Source organism: Apodemus sylvaticus, chromosome 10 (genome assembly GCF_947179515.1).
Source record: "Apodemus sylvaticus chromosome 10, mApoSyl1.1, whole genome shotgun sequence".
NCBI lineage: Eukaryota > Metazoa > Chordata > Mammalia > Rodentia > Muridae > Apodemus > Apodemus sylvaticus.
Window position 1 is genome coordinate 34,573,629 of NC_067481.1, and position 22,092 is coordinate 34,595,720.

Consider the following 22,092-nt stretch of genomic DNA (forward strand, 5'->3'; position numbering starts at 1 on the left):
TGATTTCAGCTGACACTGAAGTGCTCCATGATGCCGATGCAGGTGGATGGGGAGCCGTGGGCCCAGGGGCCCTGCACCGTCACCATAACGCACAAGACGCATGCGCTGATGCTCTACTTCCCTGGAGAGCAGTCGGATGATGACCTCTCAAGCCCTTCAGATCACGAGGACTTAAAGGAAGCCAAGTAGGAGGGTGAGGTGAAGCAGCATCTGTGACAAGTCGTCAGTAGGTCGCACTGCTGGCTCTGCAGCCGCCATTTCACTCCTAGCATTGTCTGTGTGAGCCGCGTAACCAGCATTTCCACAGCTAGACTTCAGTATCACAGACAGACTCTTGTGTCAGCAACACACTCTGATCATTTGTCCCTAACTGAAAAAAACACAGAAGGTCCATGAAGGGAAGTGCTCCTCCTGGCTGACGCGCCACGCCTGGCCTTGAGCTGCTCTGCACTGCCCTGGTGGACAGGATATGATGGGCGATCATTCCCTTAGTTCTTGATACGGTGACAACACGCTAAACATTGGCTTGCTTTTTGAACTGCCATGGTTACCATGGGCTTCCTCCTGCAGTGTGCTTCGTAAGATGTCCCACACCGCAAACTAGACAGACCCTACAGTCTGATTTCTGGGAGCACCTGAGGAGAATGGTGAAAGAAAGATGGCACTTGGCCAGGCGGTGGTGGCACACGCCTTAAATCCCAGCACTTGGAAGGCAGAGGCAGGTGGATTTCTGAGTTTGAGGCCAGCCTGGTCTATAGAGTGAGTTCCAGGACAGCCAGGGCTACACAGAGAAACCCTGTCTGTGTAAAAACAAAAACAAACAAACAAACAAAAAAAGATGGCACTTCTAATTCTTCTCACAGTAGTATATATTCCCTGTCAGGCTTCTGGTGTGTCGTGCTCAGACTTCTGGGTGTGTCATGACCATGTTGAACTGAAGTTCAAAATCTTTTTTTTTAATTGTTTTTGTTTGGGCAGTACTAGGGATTAAACCTGGTCCTTTGGAAGTCTAGATGAATGCTCTACCATTGAATTTCACTCCAGCACTACTGTGTGCATGTACATACACACACACACATACATGTATATATGTATACACAACTAGATAGGTACATAGGTCTAAAGTACGATTTAGGAAACTTTGGATTGGAAGCACTACAGTTTGCCAGCTTTTCTTTAGACTAAAAGATATTGTTGGCTGGAAAAAAATACACACGTAAGGGAAGCTTCCAAGTCAGATTAGTTACCCAAAAAGATCTCAGGCTGGCTGCCTGCCTTCAAGTTGAGTGTTCGCATGTTGTGAGACACTGCAGGACTGTTGACAGCATTACCCTCAGAGAGGGAAGCTCTGCTGAGATGTTTGTATCATATGTCAGAGTGAGAAAGATATATTTTTAACTTATTGTTTACCTTGTGGCATGATGCTCCTGTTTAATTACACTGTATTTATACAGCTTTATTTAGTAAAGTACTCACAGAAATCTGCTGGTCACAGTCACATAGAACTCTCTTTTGGTTCCCATGGCATTTGCACTCGCCTGTGCTCAGTCTGCAGACCTTAAAGGCCTTAAAGGGGAGGGCACATGATGAACGTAGGTGGCAAAGCTTTGTTTCTTTCATTGTCCCTCCACTCTCCGTTAGAGGGCGCTCTTCCTCTGCTGTCCGTGGCCTGCCTCTGCAATTAGCCACCCCAGTGGGCATCGAGCTCGGTGTGTTTCTGACAAATGGTATGTTTGCACTTGGTGGTCTTGCATGAATTAATTTCTGAAAGACTAGACTATTCTCAAAACCACCATTTATCTCCCTTTTAATGGTTTATTATGAATCTACAGTCAATGAATTGCCATACACTTCAATTTTAGTCACCTCAGGCCTATGCCGTGGTTTTGAAAGGACAACTTAGTAAATAAAATATGAGCAAGTACATTATCTAAAGTAATTTTACTCTGCTAAATTAACCTCTTCCACCTATTCCTGGGTGATGCCAAATTCTGAGGTTTGTAACAACTTGGCCCTTCACACTGGATAACTGCAGTCAAGCTTTGAGATAGCGTTTCGAAAGTTTGCAGCTTTTTCCTCGGGAACTGATCCTGTTCAGAGTGTAATGAAATTCATAGATTCATGGTCAGAATTGTTAGTTACTCTCTGAGGCATATACCTGTAATTCATAATGCTCTGTAGTAAAACAACTTATCAATTCTGGGCCATCAGTCAAAATAGTTATGGTAGCTACTGAGGTACCCAGGTAGAGCAGGCTGTGTCCCCTTGCTACGACACACCATGGTGTCTTTCTCATACCTATCTCAGATTCCATTATGTAACTTCCACAATAGTATATCGCAAACATGCCAGTATTTTATCCACTACAGCTCACACTTTGAGTCACTAGTTACCCGGCATTCCAGATAAATGAATAGGCATGTGCCTTGTTTGAATACAATTTGTAGAACTTGGTGTTTGCAATTTATATGTTAGATGGTAATAACTTAGTACCAGGCCTCTGTACATCACAAAATGATTCACTATGAGATCCTCTGTTCCATTTAAAGTTGTCTCCATAGCAACACAACTTAATACATTCTCAGGAAAAACTATGAACCATCTCTTTATCTGTTTCCACATCTCTCGTCTTTTCTGTTCTAATATATTCCTTACGCTTCATGAACTTAGTGGCTTAAACTCCAAATAGATCCTTAGGCAGATAGTCTTCAGTGCTTTATAGAGAATAGAGTCAGGCATTACTGTCTCAGAATAGACGTCGTCCAGTAGTAAGGTAACTGAATTTAAATGTTTTAGACTTTCTGCAACTTAGCTGTGAACTTGTAGCTGATATTTATAAAAATTTTATAGTGAAAACTATTTATTTTATTTTTTTAGCGTATGGAAATCTGTAGCTATTGTCTTTTGAGTATTTGTGTGCCTGGTGGTAACGTAGGCTTACTCAGAAAAGTTCTTTTTGTGCTGTATAAATTTAGTACTTCTGCCAGCATGTCAGAAAGTAATTTTCATCTGTAACATAAAGTAAAATATTTCTAGTGTATATTGTGGGATTTTTAATTTGCACTAGCTAGAAAACTTGAAAGGTTATGTTAATTTGCACATTAATGTGGACCTAAATACATAATCTGACCAGAAAGGTCAGTAGAATAGGTGATGATGTCATGACACTTTTGTTCAAAATGAAAATATTGAAGCAAGAAACCAGCACTTTATATTCAGAGATGTGGAGGGGGAATATTAATTTGGTTTCTGTGACTTTTTTTAGACTTCTGAATGGTTTAGGACAGGATATTAAGTAAACTTTTTTTTAAGATTTATGTATATGAGTGCTCTATGTATACCTGCAGGCCAGAAGAGGGCATCAAATCCCATTACAGATGGTTGTGAGCCACCATGTGGTTGCTGGGAATTGAACTCAGGACCTCTGGAAGAGCAGTCAGTGCTCTTAACCACTGAGCCATCTCTCCAGCCCCCTAAGTAGATTTTATATATAATTTTTTCTTTTTTTTTATTTTTAAGTCTCGAAATTTTAGAGGAAAAAGTAGTTTTGTTCCTTCGTGCCAATTCTCATTTAGTCCTACGCGCAGCAACTGCACAGACTCTTGCTTTAGCTCACCTTTGCTTTCAGATCTAGCCCCGCAGCTCGGGTATCCTCTGGGAGCCAGGAAGGCCTCGGATGGGGTTGGGGGTGAGTTCCTGCCCTTTTTTGGATCACGTTGGCAATGTATGCTGTTATAATCCCAACACCTAGAGGCTGTGGTCAAGGCCTGGCTATATATGAGGACCTCATCTCAAAACCATTGCTTACATTCTAACCCAGTTGGTGACCTAGCTATTAGAAATGGATAGTTCGTGGAGCCTCACAGTCCTTAGACTGCTGTGTGGACGCCTGGAGGATGAGGGAGGGGTAGAGCAGGTGGAGCAGACACATGCCTTCCACCATCCAGTGTGGCATGGTAGGCTGTACTGAACCTGAACTGCACTGAGTTATGTATAAGACCAGTAGGTGAAGTATTTCCACTCTTTAAAAAACAACCCTCGGTGGGGCATGGTAACAGTATCTAACTTCAGAGAGACAGGAAGTTCTCTGAGTTCAAGGCCGGCCAGCCAAGGCTACCTAAACCTTGTCTCAAACAGGGCATTTATGTATATAGCTGTTTTGTCTGCATGTGTCTACACCATGATGGTGTGGGTGCTGGGAGTTGAACTCAGGACCTCTGGAAGACCTGTCCTGTGCTCTTCACCACTGAGCCACCTCTCCAGCCCTGAGATTGTAGTTTTGTAAAAGGGATTTGGAAAAGTACTGTCTTTGATGACTTTGTCCCATGGTTGATTTTCTAATGATTGTTTTTAATGCATTCAGAACCTCGTGTTTTTCTGAAAATACTCTTTTGCACATCTTAGTTGCAATGTGCTCCTTGGCTATCTCATGCAGCTTTCCGAGAGAGTTTTTTTTTTGTTTTGTTTTGTTTTTGCATAGTAAAATACTAAACTAAGCCTCTAGTCCTTGTGTTGTGATTGTTGTGGAAATTGTCTGTGTATTCAGTTACTTTATATAAATGCACACATAAGTGTTTACTCTGATGCCTCTGGCTGTGTAATGAGTATGGGGCTTACTGGTCTCAAAGGGTATATATCCTAAAATTCTTGAAAGTATTTTGTTGCTACTTTGTTTCCAACCTAATTACCCAGTAAAAGAAATTCAACTCAATCAGTAACAATACAAGCTATAAGCCTAGATTGGGCAGATCTCCCACTACACTACTCTATTCCCATCTATATTACCCCATATAACTTGCGGTGCCTCGAGCTTCTCTCCAGCCTCTGTCGATCCCCAGTAATTCCTTCCCCTTCCTGTCTATCCTTTTCTCCTCCCCCAAAACCCTCAGCTCCTCCTCTTTCCTCCTGCCCAATCTTTGGCTCAAGCCTTTATTTGCAAAGTTAAGGGGAGAAGGTTCCTAAGGCAACTCCTCATCTGCAGCCCCTCCCAGGAGTGGAATTAGCATCAGAATACAAGCCCTGGGCAATCAACAACAAAAGTAGAAGGTGGATTCTTTTGTAGAGTCAAATTTTAATGCAGACATTGGCAAGACTTAGCCCTCTAGAATAGCTGTAGAATATCCAGAAAGTGTGTCATCATTATGCTGATACTAGGCCAAAAACACATTTCCTTGATCTTTATAAGGATAAGGATCCACCATAGAATACACTAAGCAGGAAAGAAACGCTGATCTCTTTGGTGACTGGCATAGAATGTTGAAACAGGGAGAGTTGGGAAGTTAGACCTTTTCCTAGTTCCTTATGACGCTGTCCAAGCTTGAGAGAGAGCATCCTGATTAGATGGGCAGATTTGACAGGCAAAGAAAAAGGCAGGGTGGACAGGGAAGCATGCGCTCTTAGGTGGTGATCCACTCATATACCTTTTGTAATTGCTGGGTTCAGGACTAGTAGTTGTTACAACTTGATCCACCTGAATGACCCCTATGAATAGAGGGGCCCTCTGCTCTGTGCAAGTTTAGAGCACCCTATCTGGGTCCTCAGTCCTCTCATAAGAGGACCTCTGCTCATACCTCTTAACCCACAGCACTGAAGATGCTCAATGACAACACACACACACACACACACACACACACACACACACACACACACACGAGCAGCCAGCCAGCTCTTGCATTTACCCTGCTCTGACCACAGTAATAACATCTACTGCTGCCGGGCGGTGGTGGCGCACGCCTTTAATCCCAGCACTTGGGAGGCAGAGGCAGGCGGATTTCTGAGTTCCAGGACAGCCTGGTCTACAGAGTGAGTTCCAGGACAGCCAGGGCTACACAGAGAAACCCTGTCCTCGAAAAACCAAAAAAAAAAAAAAAACTACCGCTGTTAATTATTCTATGTTAATTGCATTATTGAGTTGGGTCTGCATCCTGTGACCAGTGCCTACAAACAGAAATGTAAATGAAAGCATTCGATATGCTGAAGATACGTTTGCTTGTTTTAAAATAAAATGTGAAGTATAGCACTTAAAGAGTGTGGTTGGGTGTGTGTCTGTCAGACAACAATCACATAAAAGCAGCCACGTGTCTCCACCAATGGTCAGTGGTCTTCAGCAGGGCAAACATAATTTGGGCCAAATCCTGAGTCAGATATTTGGGGGGGGTGGGAAGAAAAACAGAAATTATAGTGCCTCCTCTAGGTGTGGGGTCACACACCTTGTGCTCTGAAAGAGATTGGCCTCCATAGCTTCATATCTTAGAATACTTGGTCCCAGTTGGTAGAACTTCAGGGAGGATTATTAGGAGGTGTGCACTTGGAGGAGGAATGTACAGGAGGAGACCTTGAGCCTTCACACTCCTCCCTGCACCCCCAGTGTGCTGTCCACTTCCTGTTTGGACTTTGAGGTGTGAGCGCTCAGCTGTTCTGCTAGTATGCCTTTGCTCCTCTTGCAGTAGAATTGTCATTAAGCCAGGCAGTGGTGGTGTGCGCCTCTACTCTCAGCACGTGGGAGGCACAGGCAGGCAGATGTCTGAGTTTGAGAGACTACCGAGCAAGTTCCAGGACAGCCACAGCTACACAGCGAAACCCTGTTTCAAAAAACCAAAAAGAAAACAAACAATTATAATTGTCACTGAAGAGATGGCTCATCAGTTAAGAGCACTTGTACAACTGTGAGAAACTGAGTTCGGATCCTGGCACCCACATAACAGGCTGGTGTGTTCTCTCAAATTCCTGTAACCCCCGAGTACAGGAGACAGAGACAGAAGGACACTGGTGCTTGCTGATTGCCAACCTACGGAAAAACAAAATCTGGGCCACACATGGTGACAAACACCTTTTATCTCAACCCTTTAATCCCAAGCAGAGGCAGGGATCTCTTGAGTTCAAGGCTAGCCTGGTCTACATAATGAGTTCCAGACCAGTCAGGGCTACAAAGTAAGAACCTGCCTCACAAACAACACCTGTTGTTCCCAGGTAACTGGGGTACTGTGTGACATGTGGCATAAAGCCAGAGCATATGTCCCAGGTGAGTGGTAGAATAACATCCATACAACATCTGTCATTTATAGAGCAATTTCAATCAAATATTTATTTGTTCCTTTCAAAAAGTTCAGTTGAATCAACAGAACAGATAACCACTTCTGTTGCCCAAATCATGATATTATTCCAAAAGGTAACAATTCGTTTGTTGGGGTTTTGTCTAAGCTCCACCCCACACCTACCTGGCAATAGCCAGGTATGCCCCGCCCCAGAGATCTGGCCCACTATAAGAGAGGCTACTTGCCCCTCCTCTCCCTCTTTGCTCTCCACTCTCCCACATACTCTCACCTCTCTGCCCCTTGAGCTCTCCCCCCCCCCAACGTGGTCATGGCCGGCCTCCACTCCACTTCTCTACTCTCTCTTTCTATTCTCTCTCTCTCTCTCTCTCTCTCTCTCTCTCTCTCTCTCTCCCCCCCCCCCCCCACTAACTCCCATCCCCTACTCTGAATAACTCTATTCTATACCATGCCTGTGTGTGTGTGTGGTCCCTCGGGGCAGAGGTGCCCAGGCAAGGGCCTGCCTAGGCATCCCCTTCCCACGGCGCCGTGCCACACTCCCTTAACCCCCCATCCTCCTCTTTTTAACCCCTCTCAATGTTGAAGTCCTGACTTCATTTTACATCTACTTAGACACTTGTTAGCCCTCTACCCCCTACCTCCAGATCCGCCTTGGCAACACCCTGTTGGACGACCCTGGCCATGGTCCATCTGGATGTATTGACCAAAATAAGTAATGATTATGCAAACAAAACATAAGCTAAAATAATGGGGAAAGGTATAAATCAAAGTTAATTGTCTTGTTGTATCCGAAATACTTAGGTTCTGTCCAAACAAATGTTGCAGGGTTACTGAGGCCTCATCTAAGATTGATGTAATTGTGCTTTTTTTGCCTCTAAAAACACTACTCTGGAGCTTTAACACCAAAAGACTGAGGTACTGGCTCGCTCTTGGTTGCAGGCCAAAAAACAGGGCTTGGGCCTCCTTTTCCCCAACTAAGTCGCACCATCTTCTAGTGGGGGAGGGGTTTCTAGCCTCCATTGGGTCCCAGGAAGACTTCCCTATGCGGTTGGCTATTGTTAACTATTAGGGTTTCATTCTGTTGACTGTGACCGAAAGCAAGGGAGCTCACCACATAGATTAGGCTGGCTAGGCAGGAATCTGTTGCCTGCACTCCCCCAGTGCTGGGTTTATAACCGGATGCTGCCACACCTGACCAGCTCAGTCCAACAAGAGGGTCTCAAGGGCAGGAGTGAGGATTGAAAAGAAAAAGACAATTAGACAAATATTATAGCACGACTCCAGCCAAAGCTGAGGCTGAAGCGGCTTAAATCTTTCCAGCTAGCTTTTATACCGTTCTAGGTACCAGCAGAGAATAGGGCGGGTTCTTTGATCAAAACAAAGTGATTAAACAAGGCGAAGAACAAATAGCAAAGTCACAGGGTCTGGTGGCTTATCAGGATTATCAAGATAAAAGGGAAGTCACACATTCCTTGGCTGTTTTCCCCTAGATCCTTACATTAGCCCAAATGTGAATAATCTTATCTGAGCCTACTTCCTAGAGCCCAGTGACAAGTACTTACCACCTTCTATTTTCTATAGGTGGTAACAAAAGCTACCCCCCCCCCCCCCACACACACACTCACACACCCGACTCTTTTACATGACTTTTGGGGATGGAATGCAACTCACATCTTCAGGGTTCACATGGCAAGCACATTAGCAACTGACCAAAAAGCAGAATTTTGTAGGGATCTCCTCAGAGCTAGCCTGGCAAGATGGCCCAGCAGATGGAAGACACTCGATGCCAAGCTTGATGGCCTAAGTTTGAGGCCCAGAACCCACAAAATGAAGAGAAGTACAGACTCCATAAGTTGGTCTCTGATCTCCACATGTGTCCTGTGGCTTACACACACACACACACACAATACATACATACATACATACATACATACACATAGCCTAGCATGATAGTACATAGTTTTTAATCTCACCTCACCCAGAGGCAGGGGGTATCTGTGAATTTGAGGTCAGCCTGGTGTATATATATGGAATTCCAGGCCAGGCAGCAGGGCTACATAGAGAAACCCTGTCTCAAATAACAAAAACAAACAACAAAACCCAGCAGTTGTAGCTATGGGTGCCGCACAGGGTCAACAAAAACTGGCAGTGCAGGTGAACTTGCTCTGACCGGCTCCTGCTGCCTCCAGGCATCTTTAGCTCTGAGTCATTTACAAACCCACAGAGAGACAGCTCATGAGTCTCCCAGTTCAGAAGACTTAGCAGGAAAAGGAAAGTGATACTTAGCCTGAGCTAGAAAGAGTTGACAAGCTAACAAATTCAAATGCGAAGGTGCTATGCTGGACAAGATGGTGGGAAGAATGGGGGTGGGGTGAGGCTAGCAGGGTTTGGGGGGGGGAGTCCTAGCAGAGGATCAGTAGGAGATGAGTCTGAGAAAGCAGCAAATAACTACAGAAGAGAATGCTTTAACATTCATTCATTCATTCATTCATTCATTGGGGAGGACATGTGGGCCACGGTGCTTGTCGTCTCTGCACTGGGGAGGTAGAGGCAAGAGTCCCATTGCATCCTCACTTGTACAGCAGCTTTGAAGACAGCTTTGGCTACTTGACTCCTTGTCTCCAAGAGGTAGTAGGCAGGGCTTGAGTTTTAGAAGCCTGAATCTAGTCAATAACTGTGGTGCACATTCTTACATGGATGATAGAAACAGAAGCATAGGATGCTGGCTCACACAGAGCCAAGGCCAGGTCCCAGCTGATTAAATCAAATAGCTAAGCAAGTACAGGTGCTTGCCACCTAGCCTAACGACCTGAATTTGATCCCAAAGATCCTTATAACATAACAGACTAAAAGATTCTATTACACCAGGCAGTGGTGGCACACGCCTGTAATCCCAGCACTCTGGGAGGCAGAGGCAGACAGATTTCTGAGTTCAAGGCCAGCCTGGTCTACAGAGTGAGTTCCAGGTCAGCCAAGGCTGTACAGAGAAACCCTGTCTCGAAAAAACCAAATCCAAAAAAAAAAAAAAAAAAAAAAAAACAAAAACAAAAAAAGATTCTATTACAAAGGCACAAAGGCGAGAACCAAGCCCCTAGGTTGTCAGTGATGGTGCATGCCTTTGATCCCAGCACTCAGGACGCAAAGACAGGCAGGTCTGAGTTCAAGGCCAGCCTGGTCTATAGATTAGCTCTAGGATAGGCTGAGGCAAACAGAGAAACCACCCCACTCCCCCCCCCAAAAAACCCCTCTCTCCAAAACCAAACAAACAAGCAAACAAAGGTGAGAAACAGCTCCCAACTTTCTGACTTCTACAGGAATGCACAGGCCCAAGTAGACACAATAAATAAATCAGTGCAATAAAAAGAAATGTACTGATAAAAACATACTATTACTTATATAGTCAGCAAAAAGAATAATCCAAGGCTGGGTGTGTAGGCAAATTGATGAGTATACCAGATGTGGTAGCAGTGAAAGCTGGAGAAAGGAGAATCACAAGTTCAAGATCATCCTCAGCTACTTACAGAGTTTGAGGCTAAACTAGGCTTCCTGAGAGAACCTGCCCAAACAAAAGGAATAAGCCAACAGTTCCAGGTCCCCTTGATTTTTGTCTCATGCACCAGAAAGCACCGCACTGAAATTCAAGAGACCTGAAGATCTCAATGAACACGGTTGAACAGGGAACAAAGAAGCTGCCTCTCTCTAAGCTTCCGTGTTTTAAAGCTCTGCTGTGAGGGGGTCGGACAGGAAGCTCCCCCTCTTCCTCCCACCTCCCCCAAGCCCAGAGAAAGGAGAAACTGTCTGATAACTTCTCCAGATGGATAAGACATCTAGCGGACTCCAGACAATTCCTTGAAGGCCGCCTCCCACATCCAGGAAGATCACAAGGTGTTCTGCCAAAACACAGATAAGCTGGCTTTCAAATGCACCTCAGTACATGCAAGCTCACCAGAAGCCCTCCCCACACGTAGGAGCTGAGCTTTCAGACTCTACAGATAAGCTTGGTTTTAGACACAGACACTATGCAGATAATAGGGACATTTATGAGGAAGTGCCTGGGGCTGGTTAGAACTGAAAGTGTAGGCCTGTGTGTCCTCTGGGGAGTTGATGGTGGTGATGGAGTGTTTGAGAGCCCTCTCTAGTCCTGAGGTCAAGTCTTGCCTTTCTGATACCTGTTGTGGGTTCCTTCCTTCCTTTTCTTTCTTTCTTTCTTTCTTTCTTTCTTTCTTTCTTTCTTTCTTTCTTTCTTTCTTTCTTTCTTTCTTCTTCTTTTTGTTTTGTTTTGTTTTGTTTTGTTTTCCAAGACAGGGTTTCTCTGTGTAGCCCTGGCTGTTCTGGAACTCACTCTGTAGACCAGACTGCCTCAAACTCAGAAATCCATCTGCCTGCCGGGCGGTGGTGGTGCACGCCTTTAATCCTAGCACTTGGGAGGCAGAGGAAGGCAGATTTCTGAGTTCGAAACCAGCCTGGTCTACAAAGTGAGTTCCAGGCCAGCCAGGGCTATAAAAAGAAACCCTGTCTGGGAAAAAAAAAAAATCTAAAGAAACCAAAAGAAAAAAAGAAAAAGAAAGAAAGAAAAGAAATCTGCCTGCCTCTGCCTCCCAAGTGCTGGGATCACAGGCATGCGCCACTACTACCCGGCCTGTTGGGTTCCTGTTTTGAATGTTTGTTCTCTGGCTAGTGTCACTATTTTGGGAAGCTGTGACATCGACATCGTTAGGACAAAGTTACTAGCTTGTTAAAGTCTCTAGAGGTGAAAGTCTCTAGAGGTTAAAGCCTTTGAAGGTTCAAATCAGGCCCGCTCTGCTTCCTGCTCTGCCAAGATGTTAGGGGGTCTCGCCAGATTTCCACCCTGAAAAATTCCACCATGCCTTTTTGGCCTTCCTGAACTGAGACCCTCTGAAACTGTGAGCCAGAATACACCCTCCCTTAAATTGTTAACCTTGGTTATTTTGTCATAGTGACACCAAAGTAATAGAAACAATGGTTGTACTATAAATTACCTACAAACTTGGTAGTTACCTTTTTTTGAGGAAGGTGTGCTTTTCAAGATGAGACTTCTTCCCCCAGTTCAACCCAAAAAATGGGGTTCAGGTAGGTGATACTGGTTGAGTCCAAAGGTCCTCCTCTTGACCTCTCTGCAAGGCCAGTGTGACTCAGGGTCTCCTGAGGTTGTGTCATAAAAGGTGGTCCAGTTTCTGCCTGGTTATGCTGGGACAGCTGCCATTGGGTCCCAGCCCTTTCTTCCTGCTTTGGGGAACACAAACAGATGCATGGGCGGGTCCCAGTTCACATTAACATCTGGTACAAGGGAGCAGATCTAAGGACAGCTCCCCTGCCCCAACAGATGCCAAGTGGGATGGAAAAGAGCTGTCCTTCCCAAACTGCATATGCCACAGACTCAGAAGCAGAATACACCTGTTTTCTTCTCCAAGTGTGCTTTCTTTGTTACAGAGTTGACACAGGCTGAATCAACCCCGAGGCACCCTGCCTCGAGACTGAGAGTTCTTGAGGTAAATAAAATATTTCCTCATTTTTGAAAGTTGGGTTTTCGAGCAAGGCATGGTGGCTCAAGAGTCTATCATCCAGCAATCAGGAGGCTAAGGTGGGAGGTTTGTCTTGAGTTATGTTCAAAGCTCACTAGGGCTACAGGGTAAGACACTGTATCAAAACAAAAACAACAACAACAACAAAACAAACAAACAAACAAAAATCAGGCTGGCCAAATGCTCGTGCAGGTACGGGATACTAATCCCAATGACCTGAGTTTGATCCCTGGGACCAATCAGGTGGAAGGAGAGACACTTCTCTCTTTTTTGTTTGTTTGTTTGTTTGTTTGTTTGTTTGTTTTCGAGACAGGGTTTCTCTGTGTAGCCCTGGCTGTCCTGGAGCTCACTCTGTAGACCAGGCTGGCCTCGAACTCAGAAATCCGCCTGCCTCTGCCTCCCGAGTGCTGGGATTAAAGGTGTGCACCACCACGCCTGGCTAGGAGAAACACTTCTAAGTTTCCCTTAAGTAGTCCTCTCACCACATGTGTGCCTGGCATCATCCCCCTCTAATGCAAATTAATATAACTAAAAAATATATGATAAGTTGTCACCTAACCTACACACACACACACACACACACACACACACACACTCAGTGCCACCTACGCACCCAGACATACCACATAAAAGAAACATTAAAATCTCTTTTTAAAATGTCTTTAAGGAGGGAAAGCTGGAAAGCTGGTTTGCAGTCAAAAGCACTGATCGCTCTGGAGGAGGACCTGGGTCTGATCCCCCGGCACCTATATGGCGGCTCACAACCAGCCACAACTCCAGTTTCAGGGGATCCAAAACCCCTCTTCTGCCCGCTTCAGGCCTCACCCATACACCTGGCACACAGATGGACGCGCAGCTAAAACACGGATACACATAAAATGTAATAATCAAAAGGAAGAGAGTTGAGTTCATTACCACGAGCTGCTTCCCCATGAAAAGCTCATGTGGCGTGCTGGGTGATAACGGGGAGCTTGGCAAAGCAGAAAGAGGCAATGCACTATCAACTTCTTATTATTCTTATCATCCCATTGGGAATCACAGGGGTCACAACTGTGTGACGCCCACCGCTAAACTAGCCATGGAGGTGGCAGGCCAGGTCACTAGAAGGAAAGATGACAACCAATGAAAGAAAGCGAGAGATGTCCCAGCAGTTAAGAGCACTGAATGTTCTTCTGAAGGTCCTGAGTTCAAATCCCAGCAACCACGTGGTGGTTCATAGCCATCCGTAATGAGATCTGATGCCCTCTTCTGGTGTGTCTGGAAACAGCTACAGTGTGCTCACATATAGGAAAGGAAGAGAGAGCCGGGCGGCGGTGGCGCACACCTGTAATCCCAGCACTCTGGCAGGCAGAGGCAGGCAGATTTCTGAGTTTGAGGCCAGCCTGGTCTACAGAGTGAGTTCCAGGACAGCCAGGGCTACACAGAGAAACCCTGTCTCGAAATAAATAAATAAATAAATAAATAAATAAATAAATAAATAAATAAATCCAAAAAACAAAAAAACCAAAAAAAAAAAAGAAAGAAAGAAAGGAAGAGAGAGACAGAGAGAGAGAGACAGAGAGAGAGAGACAGAGAGGGAAAGACATAAACATCAACAAACAAGGAGTCAGTCAGTAAGACAAGGGCCACAGCTAACTATACTCTTCCCTCACCTCAAAGAGACCTGGGGACAGGGGAGCCATGTGTGACACTACAAAATCTGATGTCCTCTGACATAGAATCCTGAGTGCAGTTCTCAGACATTAGCTAGAAATGAATTCTCCAGACCTGTGGCCTCCGGGATGTTGTAGGTGGAGAAGGGGGTTCTTCTTTAAACCCTGGGGTAGTTGAGAGGTCAATAAAACCTTAAATAGTGGAGAGTTTGTCCCCAGGGGCTCTGAGTGTTGAGAAAGGCCTTGGTGGCAAGGAGGACATTGCATCTTCAGCAAAACTGATCCCTATTGGCAAGGCAGGGCAACACCGGAGAAGGAAGATTTCCTCCGCAAGAAACTGAGGCACTGCTCTCTCCCTAGCAGTGTTACTGCAGGGTGGATGTAAGGCAGAGAGCCTGCGCTGTGCACTGGCAACTCCACTGAAGATCTTCCCCTCTTCCCTAGGACTCTGGGTAGAGCCATACTGAGCTTCAGGGGGGTGTTAATGGGGTCTTGCCACGTAACTCCGTCTCCACCCGGAGAGTGCTGGGATTTCAGGAATGGGCCAGCCTCCACTCAAGTTTTAAAGATGATGATAATTCTGTTTGCACAGGATTGTGGGGCTGGGGGAATGAGTGCAGTCATGCCTGAAGGCCAAAAGAAAATGCTGGATAGATTCTGGAGCTAGAGTCACAGACCCTTAAGAGCTGCAGGGTGTGGGTGCTGGGAACTAAATGTCCAGTCCCTTGCAAGAAGAGGAAGCACTCTTAACAGATGAACCATCTCTCCAACCCAAGGCTCAAGCTTTAAACACACACACACACACACCTCACTTCCAAACCTTCATGCTCTCCCCCAGTTTTGCCTTCTGGGGACTAAAGATCTCACCCTAGTGCTTTAGTTAGAGCAGCACACAGTGTCTGTTTATTATGTCATAGTCTTGCCTGTTTTCTACATCCCTCTACAGCCCCACCCCACATCCCTCTGTAGGATATAGAACCCCCTTCCCACCCACCCCCAGGCATGGATTTGGGGGTGCCTTTTCAGTAACCATCTGCAGCATAGCACGGTTACAATGCCCGGCACATGACAGTCCTCCCGGCAAACGTACTGGCTGAGAAAGTCACCTTCTGTTGATCTGTGCAGCAGCTGTGGCACTGTGTGAGAAGATGCAGGGGCAGAGTTCACAGCAGTAACCCACAAAGGCTGGCCAGGTGGGCGGGACAAGTGTGACAAGGACAAGCAGCTGTTGTAAATGCAGCAGCTGACAGTGAGCTGTAAAAGCTGGGATTTCCTTTGGGCAGTGTAGCTTTAAGGACTAGAAGGGGCCATCTTCTTAGTTGCTGTTCTCTTGCTGTGAAGAGACTTCGGTGACCAAAGCAACTCTGATAAACAAAAGGATTTCACTGGGGCTGGCTTACAGTCTCACAGGCTGAGGCCATTATCATCACGGTAGGAAGCATGACGCCATGCATCTGGAACAGTAGGTAAGGCCTGCATCCTGATATGAAAGCAGAGAGAGAGAGAAAGACAGAGACAGACAGACAGACAGATAGACACAGACAAAGAGACAGAGATAGAAAGGGAGCTAATGGTATGTGAGGTGGGCCCACCCTAAGTGACACACTTCTTCCAAAGGGGACAGAACTCCTAATCTTTCCAATCCTTTCAAATAGTGCCACACAAGCCAGGCAGTGGTGGTGCACGCCTGTAATCCCAGCACTCTGGGAGGCAGAGGCAGGCAGATTTCTGAGTTTGAGGCCAGCCTGGTCTACAGAGTGAGTTCCAGGACAGCCAGGGCTATACAGAGAAACCCTGTCTCCAAAAAACCAAAAAACCAAAAAACCAAAAAAAAAAAAAAAAAAAAACCCAAAAAATCAAATAGTGCCATAGTGTTGACTAAGCATTTAAATATATGTTAAATATATGTTAAATATATGAACCTACGGGCCTTACTCATATTCAAAACACCAGTCATCATTAGCAGCAGGGAAGAGTTAACCTGATGGGAAGGGAGAAATCAAAAATATAAACGGAAGAATCAGGCCTGGTGGTATAGGCCTGCACTATCTGTAAACTCTGGAATCTGAGGCAGGAAGTTCACAAACTGCCCGGATTAAAGACGAAGAGAGATCAAGGCTTGCCTGGACCCCAGAGTGAGTTCAAGGCCAGCCTGGACAAATTAGTGAGACTCTGTCTCAAAAGTAGAACATCCCTACTGTGTCGCTCAGTAATAGAGGATGCTTTCGAGGAGGCATGCCCAAGCCCCTAGGTTCAAACGGCCATATAACTAGGCAGCAATAAAATGGAACTCTAGCAGTGACTTCTGACCTACTTTTAGTATCCAGAGGCAAAATTCTTTTTTCCTCCCTAATACTGAGACATCTGGATCTCCCGCTGCTCTGCTGGCTGCCTTCCAGACAAATGACAAAGAAGAGGTCACTCCAGGGCACCGCTAGAGTGAGTGTGCTTTAAGGAAATCTGTCTTGAGGTCTAGTAAACAGACTCTTCATGAGTCACTAGAAACAGGGAAGAAATAGGGAACTAGAAACTGGCCCACCCAGCAGGTGCCATTGGGCTCAGAGGACAAAGTTCAGTCTCACAACAACCACCAGCACCCGAGAGAGAGCAGGCCAGCCTCTCTGTTTACATTTATTAGAGTGTTACTCTGGGAGGGACTGCACAGTTGATACTTCCTGCTTCTGTAGTAAATTTAGGTGTGTGTGTGTGTGTGTTTATATCCCAAGAGAGAACACAGCTGAATCTACTCTCAGTTTTATATTTAAACATTTTTTAGACAGGATTTATTGTATTATGTGCATGTGCTGTACATCTGTGTATGTATGAGTGTCAGTGCAGGTGCCCTAGAAAGCCAGACAAGGACTTTAGATTCCTTAAAGCTTGAGTCACAGGGTTTTGTGAGCTACCCAGCAGAAGCAGGCATATTTCTGAGTTCGAGGCCAGCCTGGTCTACAGAGGGAGTTCCAGGACAGCCAGGGCTATACAGAGAAACCCTGTCTCGAAAAAACCAAAAGAAAACAAAAACAAAATGTAGTAAGCCACCTTTTGTTCATCTCTATTACAAGATGGCGCTGGCCACATGCAGCTCCCTGGTAGTAAATTACTTTAGTACATGCGCAGTGTGCTGTATTCCTTATCACACTTACATGCTAATGAAGAACTCACTTAGTTCACCTATGAGGAAACGGCTGGCTATCTCCCTTGGCAGACGGGGCTGAGTAGGCTATATAAGGTCAGGCTGGGAGAGAGCCCGGGGCCGCCAAAAGAAGAAATAAGCTTAATAAGAAGGGAGAAACTCCCTGGTGTTGTGTCCTCTTTGCTGGCGAGGGTGGACGTAACAACAAAAAACAAAAAACCCAAAACAAACAAACAAACAAACAAAAAAGAATCATTGGTTCTCTTTTGTATTTTTATGGATTTAGTTTCTGTGCCTTTTAAACTATATCATTATTGATCTGTGTATGTGTGGGGGTGGGGAATGTGGAGGTCAGAACAAAACTTGCCGGAGGAGTCAGTTCTCTGTGCCATGTGGGGGTTCAGGATTGAACTCAAGTGTGCAGGCTTGGAAGCAAGTGTCTTTACCCATGGGGCCATGAAACCGGCTCTGTAGCTTTAATTTGTTGTTGTTGTTGTTGTTGTTGTTGTTACAAAAACACCCACAGCATTTCTGCCACTGTGGTCTGATTACAGGTTTTCTAGTCTCCTCTCTGCGTTATAAAAGAGTAGGAACTTAAATATCATATCTAGAGGTATTTAACTTTAGATGAGTTGGGGGCTGAAAGAATGGCTCAGTGGTTAATAATATTTGCTGCTCGTTGCAGAAAACACCATACATGCTCCCAGTTCACATATGATGGCTCACAACAGTCCACAACCCAATTCTAGGGGGTCCAGCGCCCTCTGTTGGCCTCTGTGGACACCAGACAAACATATGGCATACATACATACATTTAGGCAAACACTCATATACATCAAATTATAAAACAATATTTTTAAACATTAGATGACCTCGTTCGTGTGGATCCTCACAGTCAGTTGAACACAAGGCGCTTTAGAAGAAGTGAGAGAAAGGCCAGAAAGAAGACATGGAAACGCCAACACCCTGACTCTGGCAGTCTGGAATGTGAATATGATGCCCTGCGTTGTCTTGGAACTTTGTGAGGAAGGTTCTGCTAGCCTAGTAGAATGGTGTCTTGATCAGTGTGATACTGCTGCAAAGAGACACCGTAGCCACCAAGGCAACTCTTATAAAAAGGAAGCATTTGATTGGGGGCTTGCTTTCAGTTTCAGAGGATTCCTCCATGCTTATCATAGCAGGGAGCATGGTCTGAGAGAGAGACAGAGAGAGAGACAGAGAGAGAGACAGAGAGAGAGACAGAGACAGAGAGAGAGAGACAGAGAGAGAGACAGAGAGAGAATGAGCCTGGTGTGGGCTTTTGAAACCTCAAAGCCCACCCCTGCGGTGACACACCTCCTCCAACAAGGTCACACCTGCTGATCCTTCCCATCCTTTCAAACAATTCCATTCCCTAGTCACTGAACCTTCAAATACACGAGCCTACGGTGGCTATTCTTATTCAACCACCACAGACAGCATGCACCTGCAGTCTTAGCACTTGGGAAACTGAGGCAGGAAGATAGTGAATTTGAGGCTATAACATGGTGCATGGAAAGCTCATTTTTTTTTAAAAACAAAACAAAACAAACCCTGTTTCTACTGTAAAATTAAATATACCTTCCATGGGTTCCACAGATATTACCAATGACTCCTATAATCGAAACTCTGCATTAACCCCTCTAGCTCACTTGCACAGTCAAGGATTGTATTGTATTGTATTGTATTGTATTGTATTGTATTGTATTGTATTGTACTGTACTGTACTGTACTGTATTGTATTGTACTGTATTGTATTCACCATCCAAGCACTGGAAGATAAGCCACATTTAGTTCTAAGGGTTGGATTCAAGTCTTCCTACTCCTTTTTTGGGGGGGGGCGGGGGGTTGAGACAGGGTTTCTCTGTACAGCCCTGGCTGTCCTAGAACTCACTTTGTAGACCAGGCTGGCCTCAAACTCAGAAATCCGCTTGCTTCTACCTCCCAAGTGTTGGGATTAAAGGCGTGTGCCACCACTGCCTGGCTTTTTTTGTTGTTGTTGTTGTTTTAAGATGTATTTATTATATATAAGCACACGGTAGCTGTCTTCAGACACACAGAAGAGGGCATCAGATCTCATTACAGATGGCTGTGAGCCACCATGTGGTTGCTGGGATTTGAACTCAGGGCCTCTGTAAGAGCAGTCAGTGCCCTTAACCACTGAGCCATCTCTCCAGCCCCCCCCCCCCCCTCTTTTTAAAGTCAAGATTTCTCTGGGTAACAATCCTGGCTGTCCTGGAACTTACTATGTAGACCAGGCTGGCCTCAAACTCAGAGAGATCTGCCTGCCTCTGTCTCCAGAGTGCTGAGACTAAAGGCCTGAGCTACCAGGTTCTTTTAAATCTGGGCAGAGGTGGGCTAAAGGAGCCACACACACCCTTATTTTTCCTGTCTGCCTGCATACACATGTACGTGCATGTATGTGTGTGTGTGTGTGTGTGTGTACAGGGTTGCTCTCTCCCTCTCTCCCTCCTCCCCTCTCCTTTTTGACAGATCTCGCTATGCCACCACCAAGGCTGTGAGTATCGTCCAGGAGTGTGGGTGGGGCACGAGTCACGCGTGAAAGTCAGAAGACAACCAGCAGAGATCAGCTCTCTCCTGTCACGTGGGTCACAGGCTCCGCAGACTCAGCAGCAAGCACCTTTTCCCACAGATCCATCTCACTGGCCCTCAGAGCACACTCTGATTCGAGAGTCGCCCGCCCTGTACCGTCCTTAGACTCCCATAAGCAAGACTATAATCTGTGTTTACTATCCTTGTGACACCCGCCATAAGGTGGTAAGGATTCTTCCCTTGTTCTGCCTGCTGCTTTGCCTTATCTAAGCCCAGTGAGTGCACTTCAGGCCTTTGAACGATGATATAACTCCCAGAGCCACCAAAACAGTACACTTGGCTATTGTTGGCAGGTACGAACAGGTCTCTCTCGGGCCGCCCACACCCATGGCTTGGGTGTGTACTGTTCTTTTCACGGCATCCTTCTCTCTCCTACTGCCTTGCTTAAAAGCTTTTCCTTCTTCTTTTTTTAAGACTGATGTATTTGTGTGTGTGTGTGTATTTGTGGATGTACATATGTGTACCACATGTTGACACAGGTCCACCTTATCTGCACATTCTCACGGGGTCTAGACGATAGCCGGATCCCCCGGAACCAGAGTTACTGTTATTTGTGAGCCCATGTGGATGCTGGAAGTGAAACTCCAGTTTTCTGCAAGAGCAGCAAGATTTTTCAGTCTGTAAACTGAAGTATCACCTGCAAGGCTAAGCTAAAGCAAACACTCAGCGGACAGACGGGTGCGCTGCCTAAACGAGCAGCCGAGCAGCCGAGCAGCCGAGCAGCCGAGCAGCCGAACAGCCGAGCAGCCGAGCAGCCGAACAGCCGAACAGCCGAACAGCCGAGCAGCCGTCGGCTCTGTGTTGAGGATTTTAAAGATGTTTCTGAGGTTTGTTTATTCATGTGTGTGTGGGTGCACCTGTGGAGGACAGAGGATGAACTCGCAGGAGGTAGTTCACCTCTTTCTAACTCATGGCAACCACGGATTGGACTCAGACCATTTAGACTTGAAAGCAAGCGCCCTTACTCTGAGCCATTCTGCCAGCCGTTTGAAGAAGTTGTTATGCCGGGCGGTGGTGGTGGCGCACGCCTTTAATCCCAGCACTTGGGAGGCAGAGGCAAGCGGATTTCTGAGTTTTCGAGGCCAGCCTGGTCTACAAGGTGAGTTCCAGGACAGCCAGGACTACACAGAGAAACCCTCTGGGGAGGGGGGGAGTTGTTATGAATATTTATGTGGTGGATGACATACTTGTGGTGATCCTGTCCAAAATTACGGTGAATCTTTTGAGGTTCACCTTGAATCTTCCTTTTGAGGGTATTTCCTCCCATGATCTCTACAGAAGAGAGAAGGTATCAAAAGCACAATGTAAATGATTTAACAATGTCTTTTTTTATTGAATTTTTTTTTTAAAGAACAGCATGTACTTTTTTCTTTTTTTAAGATTTATTTATTATTATATCTAAGTACACTGTAGTTGTCTTCAGACACACCAGAAGAGGGAGTCAGATCTCATTACGGATGGCTGTGAGGCACCATGTGGTTGCTGGGATTTGAACTCAGAACCTTCGGAAGTGCAGTCAGTGCTCTTAACCGCTGAGCCATCTCTCTAGCCCTAACAATGTCTTTTGCAGACATAGTTCCTAGTATAGCAAAACAAAGCCATCTGTAGCAGCAAGAATGTTTAACCACCAAGGGCCTGACCATCTGGAGACAAAGTTCCCAGGAAGTGGCTGTAGCATTGCTTGGTTTTCTCCTCTCCAGGGTGAGCTTCCTGGAATGAGTGAAGACTTTCTTAGAAGATGTGCTAACTCACAGTTCTGTGTGTTACAAGTCTCAGGAGATGGAAAAGGGTAAAAGCACTTTGTGCTTGTGAAGGCTTCCATGGGCAGCTGGAGCTGGCCAAGACCGGCCTTATTGTCTGTCTGTCCTATCTGCATTCTACCCCCCAACCCAGCCCTTCCTCTTATCTGATTAGGGAATGCCTCATTTGTTTCATTCCCAGCGCTCAGACATGGCGGTGTGAACTTCAGCGTTCAATTTAACACACACCTGTTCCCATCCGACTGCTCTTCCGGAGGTCCTGAGTTCAATTCCCAACAACCTCGTGATGACTCACAACCATCTGTAATGGGATCTGAT

At 45.7% G+C, this 22,092-nt stretch overlaps 1 protein-coding gene across 3 annotated transcripts in view; it reads left to right on the top strand.

Moving 5' to 3' along the window:
* Positions 1–22,092, top strand: part of Dgke (diacylglycerol kinase epsilon) — a 248,326-nt gene that overhangs the window by 21,600 nt on the left and 204,634 nt on the right. For 2 of the 3 annotated variants that reach the window (XR_007979697.1, XR_007979696.1), the window contains exon 11: positions 10–722. Coding sequence is in view for 1 of the 3 variants with exons in the window: in XM_052194264.1 (XP_052050224.1) it covers positions 10–189 (180 nt within the window). In the remaining 2 variants the exon portion in view is untranslated. Of the gene's footprint in view, positions 1–9; positions 4,497–22,092 lie in introns of those variants that run through there. The other variant, XM_052194264.1, reaches the window with a different exon arrangement.